Source organism: Struthio camelus, chromosome 16, assembly GCF_040807025.1.
Source record: "Struthio camelus isolate bStrCam1 chromosome 16, bStrCam1.hap1, whole genome shotgun sequence".
NCBI lineage: Eukaryota > Metazoa > Chordata > Aves > Struthioniformes > Struthionidae > Struthio > Struthio camelus.
Genome location: NC_090957.1, coordinates 17,323,148 through 17,338,766, shown reverse-complemented (window position 1 = coordinate 17,338,766; position 15,619 = coordinate 17,323,148). Strand labels below are relative to the sequence as shown.

The window sequence follows — 15,619 nt, the reverse complement described above, 5'->3', positions numbered from 1 at the left end:
GGGCAGCTCGGCGGCGGCGGTGAGGCTCCCCCGCGCCCAGCCCAGCGCGTGCCCCTGCTCTGCGCTGCCAGCACTAACCGTGCCGGGAGGCTGAGCCCGGGGATGCTAAGATGTAAAGAAGGTTTGGGTGAAAACCGAACGTATCTCAGACCTGCCCCGGCACAAATCCCTCTCTCCAGGTTTTAGCCGCAGCGCGGGTGTAAATCAAAGTGAGACGGCTGGAGACTGATGGCCAGAGAGGCAGGAGGAGGGGAAAAAGCACCAGCTGATGCCCTGAGCCCCTGACAGAGCTGCCCTGCTGCTCTCAGGTTCACATTCATGAAACACAGGTCCTACTTCTGTCCAGAGGCTGCAGGACGGGGACTGGCCCGGATGGGCAGCCCCGATCTCCCCGCAGCACCATGCCGGGACAGGACTGGGGTGGGGGGGATAAGGCCTGGGCCCAGGCCACACCGCCATCAGGTCCCTGGGCACCTCGGGGAGCAGCAGAAGGTGCTGGATGCGCCCCGGTAGATGGCACTCCCTGCCTGCGAAATCCCCGCCGAGTAGGGAGAGGGAAAACTTGGAACTGAAGCGTGCTACAGACTGGTGGAAAACGTCCATGTTTGCAGCGTAACCAGGCTCTGTGGCTTTCTACAACCCTCCCTCCTGCCCCCAGCCCCTGCCCCTCACAGCTCACCCGGGCGGAGCAGTGTTTGCTCCCAAGGATGCTGTCATTTTCTTTACAGGGCTAACCCGCCCCGGCACCAGCACCTTTCTCCCTACAGATCCTTGCACATGGGGACAAATTATTTGTCACCAATCTGGTCTCCCTGTCCCCAGGGTCTCCAGGGTAGCTTCAGGGACACCCACTGCCTGCGAGGGCTGGGGCCGCTCAGCACAACATCCCGCCTGTCCCCGGGGCTGCCGGCCTCACTTCCCAGAGGAGCTGGAGCCAGGGCACCCCAGGCACCCACACGCTGTCCTGCGCCCCACATGCTGCCCTGGCACGACCAAGCCGCGGGCAGGGGTTGCATGATTTGCCCTGCTCTGGCGGTGACAGGGGCTTTGCAGCCCGGTCTGTGCCCCGTCCCCCACCTTGCCCGAGCAAAGGCCTCCAGCCGGGAGGGGCCCGGGGGCAGCAGGGCTGCGTGTGCCCACCCCGCCCGGGGACCCCCCTCCTCCCCGGGGGCTGGGGGGGAGCCCCGGCGGAGGCCGTTCACATACCGCCGCCGTGGGACCCGCTCGCGGCCTGCCGGCAGCCCCCGGGGAGAGCGGCGCCCGTGGGGCGGGACAGGGAGACCCGCCTGGAGGGGGGACACGGCGGATTTCCCACGCTCCCCGCCCCGGCGCATCGCGGCAGCAGCCGGCGGAGGCGGCGCCGCGCGCAGCGGCCGGGCGGCGGCCGAGCAGGGCGCGGGGGGACGGGGACACCCCGAGGGCGGTGCGCGGCCCCGATCCTGCCCCGGGGGCCGAGCCGGGCTGGCCCCTCCTCCGGCACGGCCTCCGGCGGGGCGGCGGGCCCCGGGCGCAGAGCGGCGGCGGCGGGGGCGCTCGGAGCCCGCTCCGCCGGGCCATGGCGAGCGGCGACGCCGCGCCCGGGGGCTCGGGCTCGGGCTCGGCGCTGCCCGCCCGCTCCCTGGAGACCGAGAAGCTGCTGGCGGCGCCCGAGGGCCGGGAGGAGAAGGGCCTGCGGGGCTCCAAGTCCTTCTCGGCCGCGCTGCCCGGCGAGGCGGAGCGCAACGGGCACGGGCTCGCCTACAAGTCGGTGTCGGTCGGGCACCTGGAGGCGGCCCCGCTCTCGCCGTCCCGGATCAGCCTGGGCAGAGCCTCCTCCACGGCCACCAGCACGGCGGCGCCGGAGCAGGGCCGCCCGAGGGACTACCTGGTGCTCGCCATCTTCTCCTGCTTCTGCCCCGTCTGGCCCATCAACGTCGTGGCCCTCGTCTTCTCCATCATGGTGAGTGCGGGGCGCCCCGGCTCCGCCCGGCCTCCCGCCGCCGCCCCTCGACGGCGCGGCCCGGGGAGGGGGCGCGGGGCCGCCCCGGGAGCTGTCCGCGGTGCTGCCCCCGCCGGGCCCGGCAGCGCGGCGGGGCCGGGGCGGGAGGCGGCCGCGCAGCCCCGGCAGCGCCCCCGGGACGCGGCAGCGGGGTGCGGGGGGGGGGAGAGGGGGGGCCGAGCTGGCCAAGCGGCTGCCGGCCCGGGGCAGCGGCCGGCGGGACGCAGCGGGGCGGCCCCTCCGCACGCCGGGAAAAGCCGCAGCCCGGGACTTGGGACTGGGAGGTGGGTGGGAGCCAGGGCTGGACACGCTGCCTCCCCCCCCGCCTTCCCCGCCGGCGCCCCCGGGGCGGACGGTCCCTCTCTGGGCAGCGACGGGGAGCTCGCAGCCCGCTGCCGTGCTTGAAGCCCGGCTCCCCGCGCTTCCCCGGGAAGGGGACCAGAGGCAAAGCCAGGACAAGGGCTTTCCCTGCGCACCCCTTAGCAGCCGAGCCCACCCCTGCAGCACCGGGAGACGCTGCCAGTCCCCTTGCGCTGGCTGTCGGGTAGTTCCTGTTCTCAGACACTTCAAAGGAACTGGCTGCACCTGCAGCTCTTTTAATTGCATTAAGAAGCAATTTTTCTGCTTTAAATATCCTCTACAACTCGGCAAATACACCAACATCAGAGCCGGGGAGAAAAAAGGCAGCCAGCCTCCTACCCCACTCAGGTACAGGTGGCTCCACGCTCCCAGCTCAGTCAGCAGAGCCTTGCACGTACAGCCACCCCCTTACCTTTAAGGAAAGAGCCCTGCTGCTTTACATGCCCCTGGGTACCTTTTATGCTCTTGATTTGCAATCAAGGCAAATCTCTCCTACGAAAATCAGCTCAGGGAAAGCAATTGCCTGCTTATAGCACAGAAATACACCAAGGGGGATATGGAGTCAGCACTTCCCCAAAAGCCAGCAACAACTTGAAGAGTCAGACACTGGTAGGTGCTATGGAGAGCCCTATAGAAAGACCAGTTTCCATTTTGAGGAGCAATCCATTTCTGTAGGTGCCAGCTGCCATCCACATGGCACAGTTGCATGGTGGGGTCTGTTTAGCCAGCATATGGGTAAGCCAGGTTCAGCAGCGTTTGGCTTTGCACTGCGACGAGAGGCAAAGCAGATGGGTATTGCATATTCTCAGGAATAAGCAAGGTCTCTCACAGGGATTTTCCAGCCACATCAGCCTTCACACAAAATAGGTTCTCGCAGTCTCCTTTGCAGGTGTGTTAGAGCCTCCAGGCCGGTGGGGATGTGCCTTGGGCCTGGGGTTGGGTTTCAAACACACACACAAGCCCCATGGAGTAGAAGAAGAAACAAGGAGGAGGTTGACATCACTAGTCTGTGATGCACTGACGTATACTTACTGTGTTAAATGCAAAGGGAGGCAGTGACAACAGGCCAAGACACTTGGCTTTCTGCTGGCCTCTGCTTCTGAAGACTTTGAAAACCTCAACCAGCCACCGCTCACACAGACCTAGGGAAGGGGGACAGTTGGCCTGGAGCCTCCAAGGCAGAAGGTGCACTCAGACGAGCTGTTTTCCAGGGCATGACTTCTAGTATGTGCAGCATGTTTTGAGCCAGTGCTCATCCTCTGGACCCTTCTCAGTCACCCTTCTGAGCCCCCCTCTGTGGGGAGGCTCAGTTTATTCCTGCTGTTTCTCTTTGGCTGTGCCTGGGTCCACAGCACACCCCAACACCATCTGCCAGCCCAGGGACTCCCGCGCGGCTCTAGCAGAGCAGGATGAGGAGCAATCCTGGCTCCACACTACCCCTGGGGAGCCAGGAAACGTTTTCTGACTAATTCCTCCTGCAGACAGAACAGCTTTCAGGGCACTAGCTGGTGTTTCACTTGCTGGGGATGAATTCAGTGATTACAGAGCCTCCTAAAGGCATGGGTGTCCCCATAGCATAAAAACTGGGGTTTCCTGAGCACCTGCAAATCTGAGCAGGAAGTAGGCTTTTACCATTGCTAGTACCTGGGGAAGAGCCTTCCCGTCCAGCTCTGAGCCTCACTCGCAGCCAGGGAGGGGGGAGGCACTTCGACAATGTGCTGACTTTCTTTTAGCTCTGCGATTGTATTTTTCTTTCCTAAGTCAATGCTTTTTGCACATGAAAGCTTTTCTGGGCAATGAGCAGCAACCAGAGAGGAAAGCAAATGAATGCTTTTGGATGTAGAGTCTCATAAATCATTTTTCAAAAGCTGCTCTCAGACCTGAGCAGGGCCTATGGCCAGAGGTAGAAAAAAACCGCTGTAGCCCCCCAGCCTTTCCTGGCTTCTGCTGGTCTCATGGAAACGAGTCATCTGCAGGCTCCTCCACTGACCCTTGGATGTGTTTTCTCGACAAAGTGAGGACCAGTTTGGTGATTCCTGACCTGGTTGCACAACCGGGTTTGGGTTCCTCCCAGCCCCCATGCTGGCAGCCGCGAGCGCAGGATGAGCTCTGCAGGAGCAGTCGCACAAGGAGAGCAGTGCAGGGCCCACAACACACACACACTTCATTTATCAAAACCCATCCCCTTACTACCAAAGCACAGTCACATCAGGGGCCACCCAACAGTCACCAAACAGCACCCAACACCACCTGGAACGACTTAGGTGAAGTGAGAAAGAAAGGTAAATCCCACCAGAAACAGCATAAAGTAAAGCCAAGTGCGATTCTGCACAGCATTTGGTGTCCAAAATAAGTACTGTCATTATAGAAAGATGTAGGAGAAGTCAAACTGTCCTTAGTCCTTTAAAATTATATATTCATATATCCAAGCATGATGTTGACTTGCACCTCTCTCAGAATGTTTTCTCCAAGAAAACAGAAACCTTAAATATTAATGATTTATTCAGAAGAAATGGTGGAAGCCAGCAGAGCACGTCCAAAGCTGGCTGCTAAATTGTGAAAGACTGCAGGGAGGAGGAGGTGACGATTTGTCTTCTCTGTCCCTGGGACTAGCACAAAAAGTAATTGCCTTAATTTGCAACAAGAAGACTTAGCTTAATTATTAGGTTAACCTTCTGAACAGTAACTTGAGCAGATAACAGTTTGAAAACAGGTAATATTAACTTCTCTTTCGGATCATCTACACGTATCTGACTCCATGCATGCTGAGGTCAAGTATGGCCCTCCCGGCCCTACTCCTAGGGTTGTTCGTGTTTTCTTAATACTCCATTGTAATACTGCGTTCCTTTATACGCGTACTGACACGCTTCCCCTTAGCCCTCGAGTATTTTTTAAGATATTCTGCCTCTGCAAGTCTTGATTAATAAACAAAACATTCGTGTTTTTATGTAGAAAGCAAAATACAGGATTACTGATACTAGACAGCTATAATCAAACCGTTCCACTCCAAAGAATAATATACATACAGTAACAAATGCATGCTAAACACGCCACGCAAATACTTATGTATTTTTCATAATTGTTCAGGATAAACGAGCAGTAAACGTTTGCAGAAGCTGTAGTGATCAAATTTGTTAGCCCATATATTTTCCCTAGAAGAAAGCTAAAACTGAGAGTATGTTTCACTGCAATCTAACCCACACCCTGCAAAAATATTACACTTCTGTTACGAAACTCTGAGCCTACAAAAATCTAAAATGTTAAAAATTGTCAGCGAGCAGTTAAGGGATCCTGTCAATGCCTATACTACTGTATCCTCCCCCATCTCTCACCACCATCCCATGAGGCTTAATTTTGTCACCTCTTGCTCTGTAATGAAAATAGGCTCTTGGCAGACAATACGCTCTTGCAGACATATTGTCTGTCAAACGTGCTATAGAGTCCAAAAGGAACAAGGTCAGGAGCTCTCTTAACGTCAAGTGTTGTGGAAAATATTCTACAGCATGATGTGTTAGGGGAGCAGGACGTTTGCGGGAATGCGGAGGAATCGCCTGTTTGAGGCTCTGGTTCTTTACACGGTGATGCCGACCGCGACAAACACACGCAAATCTTAAAAACTGCATTTTAACTACCTGAGCGCTACGGAGCAGCGGCTAACGCAGCGGGGCGCGGGGGCACTGCTCCTTTGCGGCATCGTGGTGCTGACTAGAGTGGAAAAGGAGGTGGCGATGTTAAAGCCCGGTGGACGGGAAATGGGGTAGTCACATCCAGTACGCGTTAGTTTGAATTCTGGTTTGTTTATTTGTTTGTTTGTTTAACATACCGTAGCATTCGCAGGATGAAGCCGTGGCTAGCACTAGGAAGTTACGTGGCAGTGGAGCTCTGCTAGGCCTCCTGACTGTTCGTTTTCTTGTGTTTAAGCATTTGAAAGGGACCTTTTACAGTGCAGTTGTTATTGCTGAGATACAAACTTTTTGAAAGGGAAGTGGGGTTGTTTTGATACACTCCATCTTTAATTCTTTTAAAATAGCTTATTTCTTTTACTCAGAAATTTCCTAGTTTTCTTTTTAAAAGCCACCGCCCAAAATCACAAATTGGAGCGTGGTAGTGGGCTTCAGAGAGCTGCCGCGCTCGGACCCAGCTCAGCAGACTGCTCCTGCTCCCGCTCCTCTCCGGAGACCCACGGCTTAGCCAGGGCAGGCATGGCCGGAGACAGCTTTAACCCAGGAGCAAATGCTAAGTACTTAAAAATATCTCTAAAGGACAACACAAGATTAACTGTTTCAAGGTGGTTCAAATATCTACAAAACCCCAGCCCCCAATGACGTCCAGGGGAATTTTGCCAGACTCCTGCACTAGGGCAAGGTGACATCCCGGGGTGCTGGGCTTCCTCTTCCTTGCCGCCGTCTCCACCTGCCCTGTGCCCACTCCAAGCCTTCCCAAACTCGTGAGAATTTACCAATGGATCTTAAAACTCCTTATCCAAATTCCCGCCCTCCAAAAGCCCTTCCTGATTGTTTCGGTCTGAGGCGAAACATTGCCTGTGTGAATTCAGGAAGACGGGTTTCCCATGCAGAGGGCCATGCCGGGCACATACTGCCTGGCTCATCCTGAGAAGGGAGCTTGTTTTGCTGATGGAGAGACTCCAGCCTCTCCATCACACGCGCCACGAATGCTGACGCACTGTGAGTAATTTAACCATAATAACTTCACTGTCGTACTGCTCAACTGGCCTTCTGCTAAGTGCTAGGTCCTCGCGCAGCCAAATGCAGGAAGCCTGGCGCACTCATTTCTACAGGCTGAGGAGCACTTTGTGTTCTTCTATCAGCAGTAATGCTTTTTCCTCACCAGGAATTTTTGATTTCAGTATTTTTCACTTGGGAACCAAATTATTGCCGATTACGAGAGCAAGAAATAAGATTGTTCCTTATTTAATCACTTACTCTGAAGGTTTATGGTGCATCTAATTGTACTTGTGAATTACACTTTTTCTGATGAGCCTTGTGCTTGGTCCTCAGGTTTCTGAGTGTGCTTAGCATAGGAAGAGTCTTCTCTTGCCTAGCTGTCCAGCAGTTTTGTTGAGCACAGGGCAGTGAAACAGCTGATAACGAGGCTCAGAGGAGTCAGGCCGTGGTATTGCCCTTGCTGCCCTGTCAGACACCAGGCAAGGTCCTGGGGAGCCCACAGTGAGCTATGGAAGGACACGTGCAGCTGTAGTGGCCAGACCACTACCAAGCATCAGAGGAGCCCCAGGAGCTAGGTCTCCAGCAGGCTCCTTGACGGCCAGCCTTGACAGAGCTATGGGACAGTGAAAAGCAAAGGGGTCTTTGTGGGACAGCTCAAGGGAAGCTCCAAGTTGCATTCTCTGGCCACCATGGGTTGTCACTTCTTCCCAACAAGGATTGCTGCAATTCATACCACGAAGAGGCTGCAGGCTTCAGGCTCGTTATGATGCCAGTGCCTACAAAACATCAGCATGAGGTAAAGCCCCATTGTAGCTCCAACACTTGGGGATCCTATTAATGAACCTACACACAATAATTTCCAGCTGCAAGTTCCCCCTGCCCCCTTCCGCATACCTGCCGTAGCTAGGGAATCCTGTTTAGTTTTAGAGCAGAGGAAAGCTTTCTCTGAAGTGCATGAGGAAATCAATAGAGCAGCAGGAGAAAACACAATGAAACCAGAAGCAGACTAGAGAAGCTATAGGGACTATTCTTTCCCTCCTACAGCTGACACAAGAGCAAGAAATCCCTGTAGAAGGACAGCATTCAAAAACAGACATGACAAGCACAACCTATGTAAGCCAATGCAGAAACTCAGGGTAATGCAGAGGCACCAAAGTGCATCCTAGCACAGGACAAAGTGCAGTGGTACCTATGGCACATGCAGTCCCTCTTCAGAGTCTCCATGTAAGTGAGCTGCTCTGGGGACTGAAGTAAAGAATTTTAGCTTTTTTTCCATAAAGACAAAGAGAAGTTGCTGTCAGCTGGGGGCTTCACTACGCCTCATATCCCACACTGGGGCTATTCCTTAGTCACATCAATTTAAAAAAAAAAAAAAAAAAGACTTGAGTCAGTGTAGCTTCTACCCTGGGGAAAGCAGAACAACAGACATCCCAGTCAGGTCAGCCCGGAGCAGTTCAGCTTAGCAGGACAGCAGAGGCTGTCAAGGACCTAGGCTTGTGGATGGAATACTTAAGCTGTTCTGTGAGAGCCGAGGACTGTAAATCCAGACCCACGTGCTAACGCAGTAGCTCTCATTTTGGGGACTACAGTCAGAGAACCACCTGAGATCTGTGACCGTTCTCCAGACCCCGTTTCTGTGTTTGTGTTTTTCCACCAGTCGAGGAACAGCGGGCAGCAGGGGGACATGGACGGAGCCCGGCGCCTCGGCCGCATGGCCAGGCTGCTCAGCATCGTCTCCATTATCCTGGGGACCATCATCATCGTGCTCTACGTGTCACTCAGCGTCAGAGGTAACATCTCCTTCTCTTTTCCGCAGCCTGGCAAGAGCAGGGGCTCCATGCTGTTCCTTGCGTGCTGCCTCCAGCATGCCGTTTGTAAGAGACACTAGCCTACGTCCCCAGGGCACTAAGCACCTGCACGATCCTGGCCAGTGTGTCCAGCCCTTAACTGCACACAAATATGCAAAACCCCTTGGAGAACAGGTTACTTGTAGCAGTAGTAGACACTGTTCAAAGGACCGGAATGGAAAGTCCTTCTCTTGGTGACCCGTAACGCACTAGTGACCGTACTAAATCTCCCAGATGAAATTAGTTTGGCTGGTGCTGCAGGTCTTACCCTGATCAAGGTAGGGTCGGGTTTAGAAGCATGGTAGTGAGGTAAAACAGGAGTGATTCAGTACACAAATCAATCTGCCTAGAATTGCAATCCCAAAATATTTGGAGAAACTCCCAAACATAAGCCCACCTGCCAAAACCAGCAGTGCTGCTCAGGCAAATGGGAACCTCAGATCCAGCACGCTTGAACACCCAGAGCCCAAACCAAGAGCATAAGGGAAACAGCTATGACTGTTGGAAGCTGCCCTAAGACTCTCTTTATTTTACAGTTTCCTAGAAGACATTTCAGCATGCAAATACCTCGAAGAGGAGGAAGACAACTTTCCTTTTGGGGTTTTTACTTTCAGCCTTGCAACAAAAATTGTCACGGTATAAGTGGACAGCCCTGGGAAAAGTCTGCTCTGGAGCGCCATCTGAAGAAATGCATGCATCTACTTCACAGCCTCTTGGAAGATGAATTTGTACAAAACTAAAGGATTGGATAATAAATCGCAACAAGCAATGGGAGAGAACATCAGATCCCAAGTGGAGTGGAGAAGGGGGAAATCCACTACCTCATTCCCCTCCAGCAAAACTCACGGAGTGGGGAGACAACTATCGTCAAAATGCAAGAGGAGGAGAGAATTTCAAGAACGAAGCTTATTTCAAAGAAAATGTAAGGAGAGAACAGGACATTTTGAGGAGTCCTCCTGAGAATTTTGGCGCAAGCTACTGTATTTTGGGAGGGGCTGTTGGTTTTTAAAATTGTCAAATTCTCTATCTCTACAAAAAAAGCTCAAACTGCCATCAGGAGATGAAATCTGTTCCACGAAGGAGGAGGGAGAGCAGAACCGCAGAAGAAACATAGCTCTGCTCTGAACAACACACAGCTATAAAAGCTGGAGAATGTGGTGGGTGTTTTTGTATTTTTGATGAAAAAAGAGACAATGACCATTTGCATGCCTTTGGGAATGTTCTCCATGTCCGTTCATACAAGCTCTTTTATCACTTACAGCATATGCCAGAGCTGGGAGAGCAGGATGTTGCTGCATGAAAACGCCAGGCTCCTCCTCACCTGGACCCCATGTTGGGGTTTTTAACGGAAGGAAAAATGTTTTCTCTGTGAAACTACACATTCCTTTTTCTCTGTGCATCCAAAGTGAGGTTAATACTTGTGGCACTGAGAAAAGGGCCTGGTTTATCTGTGGCAGCAGTACCAAGGCACAGAGAGCCCATTCTACCCACTTAAGCATTTATATCATGTCACATCATGTCATGTCTGTCATAGAAAAGCTAAAGCATGACCCAGACTCCATCACCGGCAGTGCTGATCTCCCCTGACCCTTCTGGGCTTCAGCTTAGGGATGACCAAGGAGATTTCTTCAGAGGCACAGAGGAGTTTAAAATCCCTGCTCCTCTCCCTAAATCTCTCACTCTCTTCCACATCCCTGAGTATCTCCAGCGTTCCAGGAGCTGGCTGGGGTCAATTCCATAGGTATTATTTTTTAATGTTTTATATTAAAAAAAAAAAAAGACTTAGCTCTTCCAGATCTGCTCAACTGCACCCTGACTCCACCAAGTCTTCCACAGCATGTGGCTCCCTCGGACGTTTTCCGCAGACTTAGCTCCCGACGCTCTCCCTGCCCAGCCTTGTCCCATATTGCACCATCTCTCATCCCCTCCTTGCTGCGATTCGTTACTGGGTATGGTGCTATATTCAGCCACCCAGACTATGCAAAGCTTCATTGCCTTTTTTTTTTTAATTTGTTTTGATTTGGGTTTTTTGTTTTTGTTTTTTTAAATTCAGGCTTTGTAGATGGCTTCTGGCTATAGCCACTGGCTCTATATTAGCTGAAAATCTCTCCTTTTTGAGAGCTTTGCAGACACAGAGCTGCACTCCCTGGCCTTTCTGTTGTCTGCAGCTAACAACCCAGATATATAGACTGCACTGAGAAATAAGGTGCTCCAGGGCACTTCCTTCGCTCTGTACCATGAATCTCTTGGAAAAACTTGAGATCAAATCTAATGCTTCTGAGTGCTTGTCTACATGAGGAATTTACTGCACAGTAAGGCAGGCTACAAGAACCTTCATAACATCGTGACTCTTTGGCATTAGCTTCCTTCCTGGGCGATCCGAGTGGGGAAATCCCTCGCGCACAGGGCACACGAGTCCACGCAGGGAGTGGAGCACAGAAGAGCTGATGTGCCATAAATTCGCCCCGCGGTTACTGTGCGGTAACTAACTTGCAGAGCCATGGCCTTAGCTGTGAAGAATCTCATCACCCATTTGTTTGCTCCTCATTAAAACATTTTATTTTGCTAGACATTATTTGACAGGGGACAAGAGAGCCAAATCCCCTAGACACACTGCTAATATTTTTCTTTAGATCAGATGGGATCGCAGGGACTCAGAGCAATAGCACATCACTACAGCACTTTCCTGAGCTACATTCCCAACCACCCCATTCCCAGGGATTTATTAGAAACTAACAGCTTCTAAAATGGACCACATTTCCAACCTTTCTCTTGCAGTTCGTTTTTGGTGCTTAGGGACAGCTTTGCGAGCTTTAGCGAACAGTGAGCCGAGGGCAGCTGAAACGCGGCAGTCTCGAGCTGAGCACTGCCCGGCCTCATCACGTGTAAATCCCCCCCCCCGCAGCCACTATCAGGGAGCCCCTTGGGAATCACATCTCTTGTCCCATTATTCATCAGAAACTCTCCCTTTGAGACAAAAACTCTGTCACCTTATGGTGGACTGCAGATGACGTTTCTGTCCCAACAAATCCCCAAACAATTCCTTTGTAACACTTGAACCCAGAAGCCGCTTACTGTGTAACATGCGTTATTTTTTCTGACATTCATTACCACAGTGCGAACTGTCCATGCATCTTCTTACCCTTTACTCTTTGAGCTGCTGAAATTCAGCTTATGGTAAGGGCTGAGAAAGATCCTCCTAGAACAGGAAGAGCTGATATTCAAGGAAAACTGCAGCAATGAATTACACTACTTCAGAGAGTCCAATATTTATTAAATAAAAATGTAAATGCTATTTTATCATCATATAAAGCCTTTCATCGAAAGAGCCTAATGTGCTTTACCACATTTAAAGAATTAAACCTTGCAACCCCATGTGAGGTGGTTTAGCATTACACTGCTTAATTGCACAGATGGCAAAGTTGCTGAAGGTTGCATACCCTGTACAGCTAGGGAGAGAAACCAGTTACTCTTTCTTGCCCTTAATATAAATATGTACAAGGGAACATGTATTTCCTTGCAATGTGATTTTCTCTAGTGGGAACTATGCAGACAAACACACTCTACACTTTGCAGAATAGACCGGCATACCTGTCATTGCCGTCCTAACTGATGGGGCTTCGCGAAACGGCTAGGAGTCCTAGGCTGGTGAAGCAGACAGCAACAAGCTCCTTTCATTTTTCAGTCTTCTTTCTGATTAGATATAATTCCACTGCTCTGCACTCATGAATACATCTTAGACCCAGCTGAAAGCCTCTACAGTTATTTCTGAGCAACAAATTATTATACACATATACACACATATATGTATTTTTTTTCACGTTTTCTTGTTGCCTGGGTCTCTTGGGCTCAACACAGCGTTACAGAAATAAACTCCACAGGATTACCTAGAAACAGGGCCTCTTTACCCTGCTCTCTGACAACTTGCACATCTATTTGCAACTCAACATTTTGTAAAGGTTTTTGCCACTAGATCCTTAGGAAGTTGCTCTCCATTTCACTCTCTCTTTTTACCCCAGCTCCGTGGCCCATTTTGTTCTTTCAGTTGCAGCCTTTCACTGAATGTCTTAGATGTATCAGCTAGCGTTTGCAAAGGAAGAATTCGATCACCTCCCCCAACCCTTGTCTCATACTTCAAACGTTACTGTGTTATGAGGAACTAAATCACGGCAGAACGCCATCCCGAGGCATTCCTCCTTCGCTCTACCTCTGGGAAACAAACAGCTGCCACATTATTTGCCAATTCCGAAGCATTTTTAGAAGGCCAATAGTATCAGAATTGAATCAGAAGAAACCCCTCGCCCCAAAGCATCCTTCATGAATTTTTGCTGAGTTAGTTTCTAACTAAGCACAAGTAATCTTGTTTTCCAAATCGAGGCACAACTCCTCCTCTGCCTTGACTTTGTTTTTAGAACACAGGAGGGTGATCACAAAAAGTATGTCACAGAAAGACTTTTCCATCTCCACAACTAAGACCTATTACTTATGTCACAGCTCTTTGCCACCTGCTGCAGCATCCTGTAAGCACGCACACGTTAGCAGCGAGTTTTCTATGTGTCTGCAACTACCAGTCACGAAATCCTCAGAATCTGGCCAACCTCTACCCCCCATGGAAGTAGGGAAGAGAGGAGAGGCGAGAGATACGAGTGATGCTGTGGAAATCCAGCCTTACCTGACAGCGAAGTTAGCTGGTAGGAGGATAGCTTGCTGAAGAGATAGAGAAGGTGGGAAACATATCTAAATGTAAGTCCAAGTAGGAGTTACGATCGACAAGTGTGAGGTCCTGATGGTATATAAATAAGTGGCTTGCACTGCTCAGGAAAGAGTCTCTTCACATAACGGTATGGCTGTGGGCACCTCTCTGGCATTGGTGTTTCTGGGCTCCTCTCTTCGAGGGCTTGGCGGAGAGCCGAGGTCGGAGGGGAGACACAGCAGAGCCCTTGCTGGGTACAGAAAAGCCAGAACGAAGGTTGGAGCCGAATGAATGATTTGCTGCGGTCATGCAGACCAGCTGTCTTATTTTCATAGCAGTGTCTTGAAGGATGCTATGACCAACTGCCTAAAAAGGACTAACGCAAGTCAGCTTGATTGCCGCAGCGCTTTCTGGCATCAGTCTGTTGTATTAACGATGGCTTGCAAACGGATAAGCCTTTGGGGTTCGGTTCGGTATTTCTCCCTCGTGCTGGGGAAGCAGCCCGGCTGGACGCAGAGGGCTCGGCTGCGTGCTTGAGAACAGGCTCTCCGCTGCCAAAGCCCCTCCACACCCAAAGCACGTTCTGCGCTGGGAGCAGCGGGAAGTTTGCATGGAGGGAACAGATCGTATTTCTGGGCGTTAGTCTCATTCATCTTATCGTCCAACTTGCTGCCCCTCACTGCTGTAATTTAGATGTGGCTTTTTCTGCCCACCTATTATTTCACTCCTTTCCAATTTTCCTCTTTTCTTACCATTGCAAATTTGACAGGTCCCTTAACACCTCTACCCCTAGGGCAATGCCCGAGTTGTACAGGCTTTTCCCTCACATCCTCTTCTTCCATTTGTTAAACTGGGACAGGTCTTGTTAACAGCACGATGCCATCGCTGGGCTATGCTGAGAGGGGATCACCGCGGGACAGGGAATCTGCTCCTCTAAGTCCCCAACCTTCGGCTGGCTGCAGGCTCGAGCGCGATCACTGCAGTAATTTACCTTCCAAACACAGAGGAGTTCTCCATGTAGGCAAAGGGAACAGATGCTGCCTTTTATATAAGATTAAAACTTAATTTCCATTCAGTCTATGGAGAGAGGCTGCAGAAACATACTCAGTGGGCTGGTCCCATGTCATTTTTTTGATATTCCCAACCTTGCCCTATCGCTTTGTTACTTACCTCTTCACAGAACCACAGTTAGGGCTTCATAGTCAAGCTGAAATAATTCAGATTTAAGGTCAATTTTCTCTCCACGCACATTCTTTAATTTTGGCAAAGACTGTTGGATTTGGCCTGAAAACTCCCATGCTTGGGCATGAGCCAAGGGGAGGGGGGGCAGCCTTTTCAAAGTGGGAATATTTGTAAAGCGTTTGCTAACACCAGTGGGAAGCAAAATTCAAACCTATAAATACACAGCCAGGATAAGAAACTTCAGAAAGGGAGCGTGTGCGGTATTCACCAAGGCAACCCAATACCACTTCTGAGCACGTGCCCTCTCCCCAAGCCCTTTTTAGATGGTGCCCAGGACCCAGACCCTTCACGTGGCAGTGCAGGGTATACTCCCACCGTCGCTGTAACCGCCTTACATGCACAGGCTCATCCTGTTCTGAAGGCAAACTGGAAGAGTCGTACTTTACAAACGGCATGAACACATCAGGAATTTCTGCTGGGCGCTTCTCTTTGCTGATAAATGTTTCTTTCTTCTGCAGGATGATATGGTATATCTTATATACTTTCCTTTGTATTTCTTGGCATGAGAAAAAAAATAAAATGTAACATGCATGGTCAAAGGTGAACTCCTTTGTTCTGTCTAAATGCGAAAATGTTAGATCCAAACTACTTGTGTAACCACTGCTTCACGCTCCAAGAGCAAGCAGATTTGGTATTTTGGGGGTGGTGGGTTGCAAATGCATACATATAAGCAAACGGCAGAAGAAAAGAGCGTACGTCAGAGCATAGAAAGGTCCAGGCAGACCAGCCTTGTGCTGCAGAGACGAGCAATACCAGCTTCCCTGGAAAGCACAGCTCTTGTGGGAGGTATCCACCCAGCTGCGCAACAAGGCAT

At 51.2% G+C, this 15,619-nt stretch overlaps 1 protein-coding gene across 2 annotated transcripts; it reads left to right on the top strand.

Annotated features, from left to right (window-relative positions):
- The first annotated feature begins 1,517 nt into the window (after nt 1-1,517).
- On the top strand, nt 1,518-15,344 carry LOC104142806 (trafficking regulator of GLUT4 1). Of its 2 annotated transcripts, XR_011134857.1 has the most exons (4): nt 1,537-1,939; nt 8,681-8,813; nt 9,407-10,027; nt 10,132-15,344. XR_011134857.1 is itself a non-coding variant. In XM_068910109.1 (3 exons), exons 1-3 carry the CDS (start codon nt 1,556-1,558, stop codon nt 9,412-9,414), a joined length of 525 nt encoding a protein of 174 aa, XP_068766210.1. In that variant the 5' UTR covers nt 1,518-1,555; the 3' UTR covers nt 9,415-15,344. The 2 variants fall into 2 exon arrangements, 1 of the variants encoding a protein (XP_068766210.1); XM_068910109.1 differs by having other exon boundaries at nt 1,518-1,939; nt 9,407-15,344.
- Nucleotides 15,345-15,619: the final 275 nt, after the last annotated feature.